Below are 19,588 nucleotides of genomic sequence, written 5' to 3'. Positions count from 1 at the left end.
CCTACCCAAGACCCTGCATCCAGAAACAGCCATCCTTTTGCACCTTATCTGCCTTTAAATCCCAAAATGTTTCCATGTATTTTTAAGCTTAAGCTTAAAAACAGAAAAAAGAACCAATGGTTTGCATTTATTTGCTTCAGGGGGATGCTGTTCAGCTTAATTCCTGAGTAATAGTGAAATGTTTGAAAGAGCTATTTTTTTCCTACCAAAAGCTTTTCTCTGATATTGCTGCATTTTTCAGCTTTAATCCTGAATGATCACCTGATGGTGACTGCAAATTATCCCAGGGTCTATACCTGCATTACATGAGCTTCAGCTTCTGACACAATGCAGCCGACATCACATCAATAACCTTCCAGCAACTCTTTGGAAACGAGAGAACTGAGTTATTTAAGGCAATTGGGCTCTTGCTTTGTGCTGTGCAATGATACTTCATAGTTAAGAGTATTTAAAACTTTGGGGCCAAATTCTGCAGTTCTCCATTGCCCAGCACTGCCTTTGATTCCAGTGCAGTTTTTTTACAAGTGCAAACATCATAATTGAGCCCTTAATCAGCATTTCTTTTACTGCTGGGGCTTGAATACTCTTATAAAGAGGCTCCATGTACAATTGAAGCTATACTTATGGCTAAATGGTGTAGAAATTATGAATACAGATTAAATACTTGATGTACAATTTTTGTTGCTGCGCACGGAAAATATGGGGTATTTAGGGCAACATTTTTATCCTTTCATCTTTTCTGGCACGATTTCTACCTGCTCGTCACTGCGATTAAAATTCCGTGGCAGGAATGAACCATGCGTGTGACTCGGGGATGCTGAAGGTTGTTGTCTGAGAGCCAGCAGCTGCTTGCTTTGATCCAGGCTGCTTTGGGGAGCTTAGTGTAGATAGCAGGGCAAGGAGGAGAAGAAAGAGTCATTGCAAAGGAGATGGAAAGGAAAAAGAGGGTGCAACAACAAAAGGCAGTGAGGCTGGAAGGGTCTTTTTCCCATCACTGGATTTTTTGGGGGACATTTCTTTAAGGACATGCATGCCTTGACACAAAAACTAACGGGGAAATGCAGGCTGGGAGTGGCTGAGGAGTCTGATACACAGCACAGAAATGGCAAACACAGGCTGGGTATTTTGGGAAGGGGGTAATTGGAAACTGATTTAGCATCCACTCACGGGTTGCTGTCAGGGTGACCAGGAACACCCTGCAGCGCCATGGGTGTGGCAGCAGTACCTTGGGAATGAAGCTGATCTCCCAGCCGTCGAAGGGGAAGGAGAAGGGCTCCCACTGCACCTCTGCTGTTGTCTCTGTGATGGTCTTGAACTTCAGCCCCTGCGGCGTGGCGAGGTCTGGAAGGGAGTGGGGGGTGGTGAGCAGAGCAGGGTGGGTGTGCACATGTTGTACCCACCGTGCTCCCTGTGGGGATTTTGTTATCTGGGCAACAAAAACAGGGAAACTTTTGGTAACTGCTAGCAAAATTCATTTTTCCCCGCTCCATGTGGGTTGGAGGGAAAAGAGGGAAATGTCTGGACCTATGGACACTGAGGCATCCCTCTGCACTGCTGTGTTAATGCTGGGGGTGCAAAGGGGGGTGTGGAGAGTTTCTGCTTTCCCCCTGCCCTCTGTATCCTTAGTCTCCAAGAAACCTCTGTGAAGTTTGGCATTACAGCTTGATACTCCTGTTTTCCTCTGTGCATCACGGACATGATCAGGATTGTGTTTCTCCTGATGCACAGCAGCATTCCCTCTTGCTACACTATCCCCCATATCATGGGAAGTCATCACAGGGAATCATCTGCTCAGGAGTGGGAGGAGAACCTGAGACTTCCGTGTTACATTGTAGTATTGTAGTATTGTATATTGTGTTATATCGTAGTATTTTCTCTGAGGAAAAAAGTGTAATGTTTTGGGCCACATTTTGGGGGCTTCAATCAAACTCTGGAAGCTTTTTCTTCTTTTTAGACATCCAGGTTTTCATCCAAACTTTCTGTCCATCTTTCTGAAGAGGATGGACATATTTCCTCCTTTCCTATATCCCTATACAGATACAATTTTTTTCTTTTTCTTCTTTTTTTCTTTTTCAAGGCTTGACTTTCTGCTGCTAGAAGGTTTTTATGGCAAAAGTGAGCCAGCTTGAGTATCCCCTCAGGATACACGGGTAGCAAGCGACAAGTGCAGTAGGATACTTACTAGTCATCACCTTGGAAGTGACGGGGATGCTGAAGACGTCACTGATGACTGCATAGATGCTGACATTGTAGGCAACACCTGGCTCCAGGTCCGTGATGGTGATGCTGCTCCAGTCCCCAGGCACCCTCTGCTGGAGCTGGGTGCCCCCTGGCACCGCGGGTTGGTAGGAGACCACGTACTCGGTGGCTTCCCCGGGGCCGTCCCAAGCCAGCTCGATGGAGCTGTCGCTGATCCCCGTCACCCGCAGGTTCTCGGGAGGAGACACTGGTGGGAAGGGCAGAGGGACGGAGAGTGTCAGGTGTGCGTGGCTTATTCCTCCACTCCTGTGGGAGGGTGTGTAGCTCTGCTGGTGGACCATGAGCACGGGCTGGGGGTTATGTGCTAGCTGTGGCTGTCTGAGCACCTATAGCAGGTAAAGGCTCAGGAGAACGTGTTGCACTAAGGGTTTAACCCCCACGTTGGGATGAACCTCACTAGCTTTTCGCTCACCTCCCAAACTTTTGTCCACGGTGTCTTTGGGGACAGGGATAACAGGGAGTTAGCCACACTGTGTGGCCTCGGTGTGCCCTAAGTGATGCTCTCTGCCGGGCATAGATTTCTCCCGAGCTTCACGGCGCTCCCACGGGACTCTGGGCACCTGGAACCCCTCGCTTACGCGCTCAAGCCCGGCTCTCCCGCCACACGCCCCGCTCTACCTGCCGAGCAGTCCTGCCCGCCGTAGCCGCGCTGGCAGACGCAGAGCCCATCGCGGCACACGCCGCGGCCGCTGCAGGCGCTGGGGCAGCGCGGCCAGCCGCAGTCCTCGCCGCCGAAGCCCTCGGGGCACTCGCAGGTGCCGTTCACGCAGCGGCCGCGGCCCGAGCAGTCGCGGGGGCAGCGCAGCTGCGAGCAGTCCTCCCCGGCGAATCCCTCCTCGCACACGCACTCGCCGTCCACGCAGAGCCCGCGGGAGCCGCAGCCGGCGGGGCAGCGGAGCTGGGAGCAGTCCTCGCCCCCGTAGTCGCTGTCGCAGATGCATTGGCCCTCCAGGCACACGCCGCGGCTGGAGCAGCCGCCGGGGCAGCGCGGCTCCGAGCAGTTGCTGCCCGCCCAGCCCTCCGTGCACACGCAGCTGCACGACTCCAGGCTGAAATTCCCGTGGCCGCTGCACTGCGGGATGTAATCCAGCTGCCCTGCAAGGATGCAGGAGCGAGGGTCAGAAGCCACCGGGTGGGAGGTGGGAAAAGGTGGGTTTTGCTCTCGGGTCAGGTGTGGGGCAAGGGGGGAATGGCTCTGCCGCTGAGCATGCCCAGCTCTGGCGAACTGGTGGCTTTAGGGCTGAAAGGGGAAAATTGGTGGGGTCTTTCCCTAGGGAGCAGTGGCCCCCATACTCTGGGTGCCGTCAGCCTTGTGGTGGTGCGGGTGCTCCCTGTGGTTTCTCTCCAGCTCAGCACTCGGCTGATAGGAACTTCCCTAGACCTCTTACTGAGAAAAAACTCTTTTCTGGCCAAACCCTCTGCACCAGCCATGACTCCTCTGCTCTCACATCTGCCCACTTCTCCTTTTTATAGATGAGAGATGCCCAGCTGCTTTCTCTCTCTCCTACACGAAGTAGGTATGTACCCAAAGGCATCATCTTCATCCCTATCCTGGTGAACCTGATTAAGCCAGAACTGTTGGCTTTGGGCACGCTGAGGTTGTGGAAAAGCACGGATGGCACATGGGCTCTGGGGCCAGCACTTCTGCCCCCTCTTCACCTGGCAGCCTTGCACAGGATGCTCTGGGGTGAGGAGGGATGATGGGGATGAAGGCACCAGTCACTGACACTGCTAATGCTCCCCTGTTTTGCCCTGAAACAGAGCCATTGCTCCAGCAAAGCGTTTATCCCAGGCAGGCTAACTTTTCCTTGCTGATTTGTACTGCTTTTCCTCATGTGAACCAAGGAAGAACAGAAACCCTTTCTGTGTTTCCTCCAAACTGTGGGAAACCTTTGCACCCTGAAGACCCCCAAGCCCCAGGACTCTGTCCCCAGCTAAATTTTCCATCCTAGCTGACCTTTCTGAGCAGCTTTTCCAGTGGGAGATGTAGCAGATGCACACGTTAAAGCAGCTCAGTTACATGCTGTGCCAGACAGACACATTTGGGTTACTTTGCAGGACAATTCCCATCCAAACTGCAAATACTGGGAATGCCAGTCAGGATCTCTTCAGATGTCAACCTCTAGTTCAGTTATCAAAAGATGAGAGAGGATGCTTGTAAGTGTGCTGGAGAAAAGAGGCTTTCCTCAGGGAAATTGCCTTGGGTGGTGGGGTAGGGATCCTGATTCCTTTGCAGTGCAGTGAATTGAAAGCAACTCTGGTAAAAATAAATGAAATTACTCCAGTTTTAGCTCAGCACATCTGTGATGGGAGTGGAGACTCCACCAAGCAATGAATATTTAATGGGACTGTCTATGCATATTGCAAGTAACCCAAATAGGCCCATCAGAGTTTCAAATTAATTCCTTTAAAACAGGTTTTCCCCACAGCATTTCCTACGTGATTTTAACCCTCACTTTGCACAGACTGGTGTTTCCTGTTTTGTCTTAGTTATTAATGCAGCTGATGGATGTAGCCTTGCGAGGGGTGTGGACTGAAGCCGTATCTGGAAACACATTGACTTCCACTGGCCACAGGATAGATGCCAGCCCAAGCCACCCTGCTGTCTGTCAATCCCTGTTTCTCCCTCCCTGACCAACACACCTTTGTTGGAACTCTTGACCTCAGGATTGATTACACCTATTTCATTTTAATGTGTCCTACACACAGAGGTGTTGGGGTACCACTGGAAAAATCCTCTAATAGCTGCAAAACTTTAAAATTAAAAATACAGTGACTATTGGGGGTAAAAGGGTTGGTTTTAATTTCTGTTCCTTTCTGCTGCTGTTCTTGGTGTGAAAAGCAGTTTTTCCCCTTGAAAGATGCTCTGTGTTGTTCTCCTTGCAAGGAGAACCCGGTGTGCTGAAGCCACAAGCAGGGCTGGGCTGCAGTTGGGATGGATGCCCTTTGAGACAAGAAAAACTATCAGTATGCTGGCTCCTGGACCATGGAAATGCAGCTGCTAGCTCAAACCTTCCTGACCCATCTCATTTCAGCTGAGTGCTGCTTTCCTGACCCTGAGAACCAGCTGAGGTGGAACGAGGAGCTGCCTTTAATGGAGTAACCCTAGGGGGACCTCTTGGAGGTCTCCACAAAAGCACATATTATTATTCAGGTGAAATATAATGTTGATGGTATTGTGCCTTTTTTTTTTTTTTTTTTAGGTTTTTGCTTATTTAATGTATTTTTAAATTCTTTTTTTTTTTTTTTAACTCAGCTTTTCAGATATGTTCACTCCCCCTGCAGAGAAGATGAAAGGGCTTATTGCCAGCTCCGATGGCCCTGCCTTCAGCCCAGGGACAGCTTAGGAGAGCATCAGCAGCATCTCTGCTCCCTGTCCCACAGGCAGTGGCACATGTCTAAGAGTGTTGTGAGGACTGCAGAGTTGGGAGATCCCCCTGCTCGCCCCTACCCAGCTGTAACTCCATCTGTAAAGGGTTTCAGCTCTCTCTCCATTACAGAGTTTTTGCAGCAAGTGTGGCACAGGCACTCAAGTGACCAAAGCCCTCCCGGGGGTTTTCCTGGCTGAGAGGACTTAAATTAAGCTTTTTCACTAAAGCCACAGCCCCATGGTGGGTGAACATTGGTTTTCCTCTGTCACTGCTCTGAGTGGCACCATCAGGTTTTGCATTATTTCTCCTGCCTTTCGCTCAAGCCCTCAGTCCCCAGCAAGAGCTAACAGGATGGCATTACTACCTGTGGCTGCATTTTCTTGGCAGCAATTGGAGGTGCATTGGTCCCGGAGGATGGAGACCTCCCTCTCCAGCATCTCAATCCTGCTCAGCAGCTCCTGCAGGGATGGGAGGGAGGTGGAGCACTTGCAGGCCTGCTTGGGCATGTTTATCCTGTGGGTGAAGGTGACCTGGCTCTCGCTGTCGGAGGTCTGCTCCGTGTACTCTGCCAGCCGCTCGTCTTCTGAACTCACCTCCTCGGCCGAAGACTTGAACACGGATGAGCAGCAGCTGTCCACGGGGATGTTGATGTTGTAGATGTGGTGGAAGACCATGGGCTGCTCTTTGATAGGTGGGCTGCAGTTGGCGAGGCCACCTGCCTCATCCACCGCTGTCCTCTCGGCCGGCTCTGCCGTCATCTCCAGACGGCACTCGAAGGGCTTGAGGACAGCGCCCAGCAGGAGCAAGCTGAAGCTGATGACCACACTCCTCAGGACTGGGTTTTCACCGTCAGTCCCCATTTTCCTGGGAGAGAGAAGAGCCTTCCAAGACAGTCTTGGTCAGCCAAGAATGGGGAGGACCTGAGAAGACAGAAGCAAAAGTGTGTGGCTGGTGTTAGCCTCAAAACTATGCTCAGCACAGAGAGGTAAATCCTTCTTGGCTGTTATTGAGACACACATGGGGCCAACTGGACCCATATGCAATCCTGCTGGCTTTGGTGTGTAGGGACACAATTTAGGGTAATTGGGAGTGGCTCTGTATGGGCTTTCTGAAATTGTATGGTGATGCTCTGTGTATCGTGGCTGTCCCAGCTGCAACATTGGTGGAGCCTAAATCAACCCTGAATGGACCCCATGGCTGGTGGGAAGACCTTGTCATAGCCCTTAGCAGGGATATAGACAGATTCTTCTTGTAATTGCTTTTTTATTTAAGAAACAATTAATTTGGTACTATCACGACATCATCTCTAGGCCACTTAGCACATCTCACTTTGCCACCCTCTGCCAAACCTTGAGCCATTGCTATCTCTTCCTTCTAAAGGCCCTCATGCTCTGGAGCTTCTCTCCAACTTCCTGGGGAGCATCCCTGCCTCCCCCATTACCCTTCTGCTGAATGAAAATATATGTTTGCTGGTTTCTCTCCTGGAACAACACGTAGAACTCCTTTGGTAGGCTCTCTTTTTTTTTTTCTTTTTTTTTTTCTTTTTTTTTTTTTTTTTTCCCCCTAGTTTTAGGAAAAGCTAGAAAAATGGAAATAACTCTGCAATGGGATGGCTCTCACCATGCTCACAGAAGACGGCTCTGTAAGTGCCAACTTGGAGCTGCATTCTCAGACCCTGACTCCCTCAAGTCCTCCTCTCCCTTCTGGGCTCTCTGCTGGCTCCTGGGTGGCCTGGCTGGCCCATGGAGAGACTCCCTGTCCCTGCATAATGGGGCAGCCGTGACAGGGGAAGGCACAGGGACTAATGAACATCGGCTGCCTTTGACTGACTCCTTGGTGCTCACATCACCCCTCCCTGGCCTCTCACTTGGCTTTTTGTATGTGCTCAGAGTGGAAGTAATTGTGGCCATGGGCCAGCTGCTCTGAGCCAGGCCAGTGCTTCCGAGGAAAACTTTGGATTTACAGGAACAGTTCAGGCACGGGGAAATTAAATCCTTCCTTTCCCCCTCTGCAGATCCAGCTTGCCTCAAGAGAGACATCTGAGCCTGTTTGTGAGCACAACTGGGTGGGAGGAGAAGGGTTCTGTGTGGGTGCAGGAATGAGGGAGTGGGAGATGGATGGTGGATGAAGGAGGGAGAGCAGATACACGCAGCGATTGCTCGCTAATGACAGCGAGCTGGGTGGTTGGGCAGTTAACGGTGCTGTAACCCACAGACCGAAAGCCATTCATCTGCTGTAGGAACTGCCAGCTTTATTGATCTCAATCTCTTTATCAGGGCATTCATTACAGCTGCCCAGGTTCTGAGCAGTCACAGCATTCCCCTCCTGCCCCTTAGGCAGGGCATGATGCTGTGGGAACATTGGCATCCCTCGGGCATGATGCTAAAATTTCTTGTAATATCACTGGTTGGGCTCTTGGTTGTGAAATGGTGAAAAGTCACCATGGTTCAGGCTGACCCACAGGGCAGGTGGATGCTCTTTGGTGTCCTCCAACCTACAGCAGGCCAGGCATCCCTATTAATCCTCAGCTTTTTCCCAGAGGCTTGGGCTGACAGCTCCGAAGCCCTGCCAAATTCATGAATGCATTCCTGAGCTCTGTCATCTCCATTTCCTATCTGGTCCCACTCTATCTCCTGCTCCTCATGTCAACAGTTTTCTTTTCCCTAAAGGACCCTTCACAGGAGCTCAGCCAGGGTGGGCTGGGAGAGCTCTGGGGCTGCATGAGCAGTCTGACAGCTTGAGTCATGTCTACCTGGGAAGAGAAGTTGCATGAACATTCCTCCTTTGGGTTCCTCATTTTCCTGATGCTTCCCAGTCCAGCTTACACTGCAGTGACAGAGCCATTAAAAACCACTGACTGGGGGAACAGATCCAGGACTGTATATTTTTCATTCCCCTTTCACAAGGAAAATAAGCCAATTTCTGTGTCATTTAATGTGTAAAATTTGTTGCGTTAGAGCAAATTTACCTAGGTCGCTTTTAGTCTTTTTTTTTTAATTACACCTTTATTGTCCCCAAGTCCCAGCTGGTGGCCTTTCTGATGGCTTTGATCCCTTCATCCCTAGAGGTGGCCTTGGGAAACCTGCCCTGGCAGGGCAGTGAAGGCAGCTGTGAGCCTGTCCCTTTCCTGGTGTCTGATGTCAATGTCCTTCTCCTTCACTTCCTGCTGGACTGGGACAATGCCTCTCCATCCCAGAATAGCTTCTGTGTGACCAGGACAGGACAGCTGATCTCCAGTTGCCTCTGGCACAGCACAAACTTGGGGTTGCTTCTATATTTTACCAGAACTGGTTACCTTTGGTTTGTTTTGCTCTTTTTTTTTTCCTACAATCCTTCTAAAACATGGGTGTTTGAATTAAAGTTCAAATTAAAGCATTATTGCAGTTAATTATGAAGTTTGGCAGGCATTGAGCTTTTGGCTCCAAAGCATTTCAACTTTGGGGAGCTGTGAAAGAATCAATCTGCTGCAATTTCTCTGTGGTGCTCAATAAAAAATACAGGCAATAGAAAACTGAGAAAAATATTTGAGGGTTTTGCCAAACATATACCACAGCAAAGCTCTCTCTTTCCCTCCCAATCAGCCTCTCTCCATCCAGGATTTGTGCCTTATGGGCCAGCAAAGGAAGAAATATAAAAACCCTATTAAATCCACAGCGCATCCACACTAATTATATCTTTTCAGTTATTTTTACATTTTGCTGATGGGCTGTATCTGTGTGAGCAGCTTTATGAGGATGAATGCAAAAGGAAACCTGTGTGTGTGGATGCTCAGAGCAGCTGTGCTGAGAAAGTCATTAATGGTGTGGCAGTGGTTTGGGGGTGGGGAGAACAGCATCCCCCCAAAATGCAGCATCTGCAGCCCTTTTTTTATAATTTAGCAATGAGAATGTAGCAAATGCAAACTGACCTTTTCCAGGATGGGTGCAGAGACATCAGGTCTGCACAATGAGTATGATGCCAGCAGTTTTATCTGTGGCATTTTGTGGGGATAGTTTAATATTTGGATGGTCCAACAATATTTCTATTTTCTTGGCAGTTTTGATGAATTGCTTTGCTCAAAAAAAAGTCAAATGTTGCTTGGGAAGATGCATGAGAAAGGAAAATATTTGTTTCTTCAGCCATATATTGTGTATTAAAATGTTTTTGAAGTCACTAAAGATGTGAAAACGAAGTGAACTTTTTTTTTTGTGTGTGTGTGTGAGAAACCTTTTAATCTACCCAGAGCACAAGGAGATGGATATGTGGGTGTATATATATATATATATATATATGTATATGTATATATAGATATATATATATGTATAGTTACTGCACACCTTTTTCTGAGCACCAGGTAAACCCCAAGCTCTGCTGTTTGGTGCAGATGCCCAGCTGGAAAATCAGATTTATTTGGAGTTCATGCCCCTGCTCTTCCTCAATGCTGACCAACAAACCACCAAGAAACAGAGTTTGCTGCCTGCTTCCTCGGCATGGCAGAAGCAAGCAGGTCTTTGCTAACAGCCAGCAGTGCCTGAACCATTAGGGATTGGAGCTGTGATGTTCCCTGCTGGAGCACATCTGGCAGGAGCTGGACCTCTGTGGTGGATTTGCTCCCACTGCTGTTAATGGTGGGAGTGACCCCAGGGTATGGTGATGTGGGAAGCCTCTGAGTGCATTATTTAGATTTTTATGTTGGAAAGTGTCTTGCAGGTTTTCCACAAGCCACAACCACCGGCTGATGGATGGTTTTCAAGGCTGCCAAAACCAAGTGTTTATTTCAGATGGTGCCTGCTCCATGCTATGGCAGCTTTCCTCTTGGGTGCATTGGGAAGGAAATTCAGCTCCATGGTGTCCCTGGTTGGCTTCCCAGCCACAGACTTGTCATTCCAAGGTGATCACACAGCTGGAAAACTGATGTGGATTGGATTGCAAGCTCAGGATCCCAGCTCTGGAGTTTTTTGGGATCTCTAAAGTGAGGCTGCAGTACTCGCTGCTTTAGGGAACTCATCATTCCCATCCATCAGCATCATCATTACCTTGACATTGAAATCCCTCCTGGCTGCCATGTCCTTCAGCCATGGCAGGTGAGGATGTGTGCATGGCAAGGCACACATCCAACACTGACACCCAGGGAAGGCGTGAATCATCATCCTTGGAGGGATTTTTAAAAACTTGAATATATGGCACCTGGGGACATAGTTTAGTGGTGGGCTTGGCAGTGCCAAATTAATGTATGGACTCTGATCTTAGAGGTCTTTTCCAACCCAAATGATTCTAGGATTCTCAGACCCTGTGGTGTGTGCCTTGCTTTGCTTTGTTATTCAGCAAGAAACTCTTGTGATTTTCCTGTCCCACTGGAAAGAACTTGCACTTTCCCACTGGAAAAAAAAGCTGCTTTGTTGCAGCTGCTGCTAATGGAGAAATAGTGGAAATAATTCTCCTCAGCAGCTGAAGCTGCTGCAAATTTGGTGTCACTAGACTGGTCTGCACCAGTAGGATCCTCCTGAGCAGATGTAGAGATGCAGCATGTCCTGCAGACCAGTTCCCTCCTGCAGCTTTCTGAGGGGAAACAGCACTGGAGCCCAGTTTTTACTGATCTGCTGATGTGTAATTTGTCTGTTTAAAAAGGTTTTCATTGTGTTAATTCCAGGGGGAGAGTGAAGGCGCTTGCTGCTTAAAACCAAATGAAGTCTTGTCCCTTATGAACTCCTTCTGCACCCTCTGCTTAACTGCAATCCTTATCACCCCTCTAAACACAGCCTGTTGCAGGATTTTGGGGAAATTAAAGGAGGTGGAAAGCTTAGAGAAGCAAATAATCCACTGTAACAGTGGCTGCTTCATTGCCAGATCCTGTGGACTTATGGGGCTGAAGCTGAGGACCAATAAGGAAACCTGCATCATGCCAGAAAAACACAACTGAGTGTTTCCAGTTCCATTCCATGCTGTCACCATCAGCCCTCAGAGGGGAAATGATTTTCACCCTGCTGACCAGTGACATGTTTAAGGATGAAATACTTTGATGCTTTTACCAGTTTTCCCTAACTATATGCAGGTGAAGAAATCTATGGATCTCCCAACTGACTGCAAATTCTGCCAGTTTAAAAATTCACACACATCTCTGTCACTGCAACCTGCATGATGTCTTGCTTTCATTACATATTCTTTTATTATATTGCCATGGAATATATCAATAGCCTCTGTAAACTGCCACAGGAAAGCAAGCAATGACTTAGTGCAGAGGTTTGGGGGGAATCTCCTTTTATTTTCACATTAAGAGTGTGGATCCAGCATGTCTGGCTTCACATCACCTCAACAGCTGCCTCCTGCCTGCTCCCCTGCAAAGTCTGTGAATCACTAGGCTAAGTCTTATTTTACTGAGGGCAACAGCTCTAATCTGAGTCAATCCAATCATTTTAAAGAGCAAATTTTGGTGCTGTCTTCATTTTTATGTATATATTTACAGGTACGTTACCAGCTCCCCATTCAAACCTTGTTTAAACACACGCCACAAAGGAATTCTTGCTCAGTGCAAAATTTGTTTCTGTGACTGGCTTGCAAAGGTGGGCACCTAATTTCATGCTGAAGACCAAGGTGTGTGCCCAGTTTCATAGTGCAAGCTGTTAGCAGTGAGCTTGGTCTGGCCACTGCCCATCCCTCTGCTGTTGCCAGCCCCAGCGCTCCGTGGGCCATGCTGGGATGCAGCACAGGCTGCAAACACATGGTGTGGCACAGGATGGCTCATGCTTAAAAGCTTTCCTCTCTTCTCCAACACAAATATGAACTAGAAACACCCACAGTGCCCAATGTCCTGCAGAAAGGTGACCCATTCCCCTCTGGGTCCATGTGCAGCACCCTGGTCCAGTGGTGCCTGAAATCCCAGCTCCTAATGGGAGCTGCTACCTGCTAACACTGAGCTCTTCCACAGCACCTTGTGAGGCTAGGCATGTGGTTTGAGTTGTGACAGGTGAGCATTTGGGAACCTGGCCCTCTGAGCACTAAGATTTGATGTCTATTTGAAGGCTGCCAGGACAGCCCTGTCCTTTGGGACTGCCTGCCTGGAAAAGTCCTCACATCCTGCACTTCCCACCATATATTTACTCACATGGAACTGTGAAATAAATCCCCCCTCAGTAGGCCTGCATGCTGGAGAAGGGTTTATTTCATCCTTACATGGTGTCTCTGGGAGTTAAAGGAGTTTTACAAGGGAGAGCTGGGGACAGAAGCTGGGATAGCTCCTGCTGCTGTTCTCACCAGCACCCCCATTTGCACATAAAGGTGCTTCTGGCTCCTGCCTGTGCCTGGGGAGAGTTTAACTTTCTGGAGGAAGATTTTGGGATGGGGACAGACCTTTCAAGATGCTAGCCTTCAGTGCTAAGGCTCTGCACTGTCCCCAAGCCCTGTGATGGCCATTGTCCCTGTCCCAGCAGCTCCTGGAGTTCCACTGGAGATGCTTAGAAGTTGTAAATTAGAAATTAGCTGCAATTATGGAACATCACAGGGCATAAATACCCTCTAAATCCTCTTTAATTACATAGTAGCACTTAATTGCATGACAACAAGAATGTAAGCACAAAAATAAATATAATTTCAGTTTTATCTTCAGCAGAGGCACTGGTAATTAATTGTGGAGGGTGATGTAGGACCTGTGTGGTGTGGACTCCACTAACACAGTACTGCAAAGGTGCTGCATCCCAGGACAGACAAACCTCACTTCTTCTCCCTCTCCACCAGCCACGACTTTATCACCTCTTCCCATTCCCCACTCAGTGTCATCCCTCTGTCTGCCTGTCTGTTTGCCTGCATGTTGATGCACAGGCAGAGACTTGCAGGTGTCAGGATAAGGCAGGACTGGTCAGTGTAGTATCCACTCATCCTCCTTGTCAGGTTGGAAGATGTGGCTGGGGGTGTGTATTTTATTCTATCCCCATCTGTCAGAGCTGGGGCAGTTCTCTCCTGATCATTGGGCAGTTTTCTTCATCTCTCCCACAGCCAATCCTCCCTCCAGGAGATCTCTGCTGTTCATGGCCACTGAGTGTCCCTGCATGGCTGAGAAAATTCCATCATCCATGGGGAGATGCTCTGCCCAGGGGAGGAGCCAAAATTCCTACCTGGATCCAATCTGACCTGGGAACAGCACAGCAGCCTTTGCCCACTGCATTCCCAGAGGAGCAGCTTCCTTCCCACTGCATTCCCAGAGGAGCAGCTTCCTTCCCCCTGCATTCCCAGAGGAGCAGCTTTCTTCCCCCTGCATTCCCAGAGGAGCAGCTTTCTTCCCCCTGCATTCCCAGAGGAGCCCAGGCCCATCTCCCCCAGCCCTGGAGCTCCAGAGGAAAACTCCCCCCTTGTGCAGATCCTGCTCCAGCAGAAGCACAGCTGGCACTGCAGGAGGGCTGAGCCCCCCTGGGATGGGGCTGAGCCACCTCCCTGACACACAGGCTGCCAGGGCCTGTTCTGACTCTGGCAGTGTTGTTTTTTTATACTATTGCATTTGTATTTTAAATTTTCCTAGTACAGAACTGTTATTCCTACTCCCATATCTTTGTCTGAGAGCCCTTTAATTTCAAAATTAAAATAATTGGGAGGGAGGGGGTTTGCATTTTCCATTTCAAGGGAGGCTCCTGCCTTCCTTAGCAGACACCTGGCTGTTCAAACCAAGACACTCCTGCATGGAGAAAACCAGGCACGAGAGCCTCCATGGTTCATTCATTCATGAGTTCACAGTCATGCTGTGAGCTCACATCCCATAACATCCCATAACCATCCACGAGGATTTAGATCACTCTCAGCCATGGGCACAGGGCTTTTTTTCCCATTTGCTCCCAGCATTCCGCTCTGGTGCCGGCAGCGAGTCCTCGTGCTGATCTGCCTGGTGCTGGGCTGTCATGTCACATTAGAGTCTGCAAATCAACCCAGACCTCCCCGGGGCTCAGCTGAACCTGCCTTGGGATGCTGCTTTGCCAAAACGCTGCCACCCATTACCCCCAGCACAGATGGAGCAAATGCCTTGATGAAGATAAAGGGGCGTGCAATGAAGCACAAGGTCACGTTGGATGCACCTTAACCTCTGCCACCCCACACAGCCACCCCCTGTGGCAGCACATTTCTCTCCCTCTCAGGATTTTCATAGAGGTGCACAGGGAGAAATGAAAGAGAAAACTATTTCTATTTCTGCTCCTTGTTTTTCCTACGTGGAATGTGTTTGGAGAATTGTTTACCTGGGGTGATTGCTTGACTGGATTCTGGTGAGGATTGTTTGAGCCTGGTGGCCAATCCAACCCACCTGGGGCTGGGCTCTCAAGGGAGGGTCACAAGTTGTGTTAGAATCACAGAAAGTAGTATGTAGTTTTAGTATCCTCCTTTTATATAGTATATTGATGTATTTTAGCATAGTTATAATAAAGAAATCATTCAGCCTTCTGAATTGAGTCAGACATAGTAATTTCTTCCCATTGGGTTCACCTGCATTTACAACCCCCACCACATTTAGATGGAGAACAGTGCTGTGGACCAGCAGAGGGAGATCCCTGCTCTCTCTCCCTAGTTTTTTTAACCATAATTAGTGCATTGCAGCGTGTTCCCCTGGGAACTCTGAGCAGGAGCACACAGGAACTCTGCTTTCAGTGAAAGCAAGCCCACCTGCTGAAGTCAAATAAGCACAGGTTTTTTTAACTTGCTCTTCAGTTTGCCAAGTCATTTATACCCTTACCCAAAGTTAGGGGGATGGAAAAGGAATGCTTATCTGGTGCATTTTTGCATTAATTTTCCTTTCACATGTAATTTTACACCACAGAGATGAAGCAGAACTGATGTGATCACAGTTGAGTATGCTGTGACTTTCCCCCAGCCTGCTTTATAAATCCCATACTGGAAAAAATTCAGATTTCTCTTTCTTTTTAATGTATTACTCAAACGAAACAGCACGTTACAGTCAATTTATATGCACATGCAACCTGGCAGGTAGCAGCAGGGATCGTGCTGTTTGAACCTTCCAATAATTGATATTTTCTACTCACTTTCCCACTGTAATTTCCCCGGAATGTAAAGAGCAGCAAGCAGATACTTGAGGAACAGATTTGAGGCTGGAACAAAGCTGCCACAGTGGAGCTGCCTGGAAGGTGCTTGGCCAAGGCTTGTTCCAGGTTGTCCTTTGGGGACCTGCAGGATCTCCTCAGGAGGGGAACAACATGGGGTCAGTGACCACAAGGAGCCTGCAATGATTTTTCTATTTTTCAATTTTTCAATATTCCACTGAAAAGAGAGTCAGAGCACGAGCAAGCTGGAGCAGAGCCATGAATCACGGTCCTGCTGCAGAGGCTCCATTTGATAAATAATGTATATGGAGTTTACTGTAATAACTGCTCTCTCCCCACCCAGGCAGCTGGGCTGGGTTTGGATCTATTCCTCCTCCCAGGCAGTGGGACAGACTCTGTTTTGGCAGACAGGTTAATCTGGGGCTTTCCTCCCCACTGGCCAGCCACACCTGTGGGTATGGAGAGGAGGTGGCAATCCCAGACATGGCAGGAGGAAAGAAATTTGCTGGGGTGCACATCTGGGAGATCTCCTGAGGTTGATGGGTGCCATGGGTGAATAGCTGAGAGGAGATGTATGGCCCTGCCCACGTGGGCACCAGCTGCCCCCTGAACTGCCCCCTGCTCCAGCCCGGTGCTGCGGAGGTGGCTTCCCCATCCCAGGACCAAGACCCTCATCCCACCACTGAAATAACATTTTTTGCCTTCAAGCATGCTTTCCAAAGAGCACATGGCACCTCACACAGGTGGGTCCCTCAGGAAAGATGAGGCCTTGGAGGTGACCAGCTAAATTACCTCTGGTTATCCCTGAAGAGCGCTGGAGCAAGGATTGTCCTTTGTGATCCCATGCTGCTGGTACAACAACATCAAGTGAGGTGTTCCCATCACCTTCCCTGCCCAGTTTTCCCTTCGCTTAGACCACAACAGCCATCACAATGGGACAATCCAAACTACAGGCCAGCCCTTGTCCTCCCTCTCGTGACAACTCAGGGCAAGGAGATGAGAAAATGGGGGCTGAAAGTCTCTTTAGGAAGCAAAAAAAGGGAGGAATTTCCTCTTGCCTCTCTTGGCTTTGGGCTTCTGATGAATAGCAAGAGGGGCTGGAGGAGGAGAGAGGAGGTCTGTGACCACTCCTGGTGACTCAAGGATTTCCTAACCTGCAAGAGCCTGTCTGGTTTGAGGTAGCAAGAGGGGCTCACAGGTGTAGGGCAGAGCTGCTCTGGGCTTTTAGAATGGGGGTCCTGTACAGTAATATGTTATAGATGTGCAGTTCAAATCCCAGATTTCCTTAGGTTTTGTCTTCCTGCCAGCTGGGATAGCCCCCATGGACATGTCTGGATCTGAGGAGCTGGCTGGGCATCTGCATGGAGCCTCTGGTGCCACTAGAAGGATATAAAATGGCTTTCATCAAGGCACACCAGAGAAAACAATCTTTAGTCATTTTTATAGCAGGCCTTGAAGGCTTTGACTGGAGTAATTTGGTTAAAAATAGATTTGTTTCTGCTGGATTTTGGAGGAAAACCTGGGCTACCATATTAATGAAGGTAAGAGAGAAAACTCATATCTCTTCCCATTTTACATCCCTGTGGAAAAACTGGAAATAGCCTCAGCACTTTTACTGCAGAGATAAAAAAGATCCTTGTGAGGGGAAAATAGCTGTAGTCAGTGTGGGCTTGCACCAGCTAAAGACTGGAGTTAGGTTAGGGTTTTATTGCCCTACAATAGGCAAGAGTCTCATCAAGGAGTGGATATAAATGCATAATATAATTTCATAGAGCCAGTGCACAGTGTGGGAGCTTGGAAGCCAACCCACTGCTTTGCCATGTATTTTATGTGAGAGCTTGATTTTTAGCTTAGTTTAGTTTTCCAACTAATATTGTAAATGTTGGTTACAAACTTAGCTCACACACACTCAAATCAATTTTGAGGCTGTTTTAATGCTGAAGAACTCTGTGGAGATCTAAGACTCAGGATGAAGGAGACCTCTTACCTCCTGTGACAGACAGTGATGTAAGTCCTTTCATGAATGGGTCACAATTCATCTTTGGATTGAGTCCTGTGGTCCCCAGTGTCCCAGAATTTGTGCTCAGCACTTTGCATTTCCAAGACTTTCATAATTTCTGATCCAAAATTAACCAGAGTCAGTTGAAACACACTTTCCTGCCTGCCTTTGCTGTCCTCCTTCACTTCTGATCAAAGCAATAGGTAAATAATGACAAATAACACACTGTGGCCATTTGAGTAGGGCTTGCTGAAGTGAGAAATGAAATATCTTGGGCAGCAATTGCAGCAGTGGAAACAGCTAGAAATATTTCCATTGTTGGAGCAATTTAAAATTGAGGAATTACTGGCTGCATCCTATTCCTACAGAAAGTGAGGAGCAAATGCCCCTTGATGCCTGCTGGGAGTGGGACAGCCCTGTCAAATGAGCAAAACTCATCCTGCTAATCGAGGTGGATTTGGATCTCACGCACCTGAAACAGAGCAAATAGGAGAGGGTTCAAAGGGATTTCATCCCGAGGGAGCTGGACAAGCTCAAGGAGTGGGAACCTCATGAGGTTCAGCAAGGTGAAGAGCAAAGCCTTACATCTGGGTTGGGCAACCCCAGCCATCAACACAAAGAAGGGATAGAGAGCAAGCCTGGGAAGTTCTTGGGAGTGATGGCAGATGAAAGGCTGGGCACAAGCTGGCAGTGTGTGCTCACAGCCCAGAAAGTCACTCTCATCCTTGCTGGGCAGTGGGTCAAGGAGGTGATGCCCCCCTCTACTTCAGACCCCACCCCTGGAATGCTGCATCTGCCCAGGTGTCCTCAGCACAGGAAAGAACCTGGAGCAGGGCCGGAGGAGGCCATGGAGGGCTGGAGCACCTCTGCAGTGCAGCCAGGCTGGGAGAGCTGGGGGTGGCCAGCCTGGAGAAGCCACCAGGGAGACCTCAGAGCCCCTTGCAGTGCCTAAAGGGGCTTGAAGAGAGCTGGAGAGGGACTTTGGCCAAGGGCCTGGAGTGACAGGACACAGGGAATGGCTTCCAACTGCCAGAGCACTTTCCTATGGAATACTGGAATAGCAGCCCACAGAACAGTACCATCAGCTGGTGGAAGTTTACTTCTGTGCTGCTGCCAGAGACTAAAATGGTTCATGCTTAAACATTGTTAAGAAGAAGTTTTGTCCATTACAGCAAAATCTACAACCACAGAAGCCCAGCCCTCCTTGAAGATGCCTGACTGGAGCTTTGGGCTGGGAGTTAAACCTGGGTAAGACAAAGGGAACCCTCTGGTTCAATCACCTCAGCTCTGGGGAGAGGTAAACAAGGCTGAGGGGGAAGAATGCAGCCACAGGAAAGCCAGACACAGCAGAAAACCATCCCTGGCTGGGTTTGGGTGGGGGAGAGCACAGCCCACAGGGACCAGGTTTGAACAGAGTCCCTAGGTGAGGGGCAGGAGCAGGTTTTGGGTGGGGGGTGTAACCTGTGCTCAGAGGCGCTGAGCCTGTTGGAACTCAAAATGTCTCTCAGACATTTTTAGAGGTTCCAGGCCTTGGTCAGAAGCATTTTAGACCCTGGCAGGCAGCTGGAAACAGCTGTGATTTTGAGTTTGAGCCATGGAATAAGTTACCAACTTTGGAGGTGGAACAAGCAGTCACAAAAGGATAGATAGTATAGTAAAAGTAGTTACAAAACAGAGGGGAAATTTTTTTAGTATTGTCCAGGGGGGTTTTAACACTTGTACAGGGGGGTTTTTACTTTGTGCATGGGAGTCAGAAGTTCTAAGATGGAGGAAAGTGGGCTGATCCTGTTCTTCCTCCTTCTTCTTCCTTGCCTCCATGTTCTTGGTGATGTTGGCACTCACAGATTGGTTTAGAGTAGAAAAGCACCATTTAATATAGGTAGTAGGTATTGGGCGAAAACTGTAAGCATGTAATACATAATATATCATATAAAAGAGAGCAGCAGCCC

At 48.8% G+C, this 19,588-nt stretch overlaps 1 protein-coding gene across 1 annotated transcript in view; it reads right to left on the bottom strand.

Annotated features, from left to right (window-relative positions):
- TNR (tenascin R) overlaps nt 1-19,588 on the bottom strand; it is a 79,231-nt gene that overhangs the window by 26,303 nt on the left and 33,340 nt on the right. The window contains exons 2-5 of the mRNA XM_021546032.3: nt 5,995-6,550; nt 2,878-3,354; nt 2,183-2,446; nt 1,226-1,341 (exon numbers count right to left, since the gene is read on the bottom strand). Coding sequence (XP_021401707.2) covers nt 1,226-1,341; nt 2,183-2,446; nt 2,878-3,354; nt 5,995-6,490 — 1,353 coding nt within the window. The 5' untranslated portion in view covers nt 6,491-6,550. The remainder of the gene's footprint in view (nt 1-1,225; nt 1,342-2,182; nt 2,447-2,877; nt 3,355-5,994; nt 6,551-19,588) is intronic.

Source organism: Lonchura striata, chromosome 9 (assembly GCF_046129695.1).
Source record: "Lonchura striata isolate bLonStr1 chromosome 9, bLonStr1.mat, whole genome shotgun sequence".
In the NCBI taxonomy this organism is placed as follows: Eukaryota; Metazoa; Chordata; class Aves; order Passeriformes; family Estrildidae; genus Lonchura; species Lonchura striata.
The sequence above is the reverse complement of the archived record's forward strand: the minus strand, read 5'-3'. Positions and strand labels throughout refer to the sequence as shown.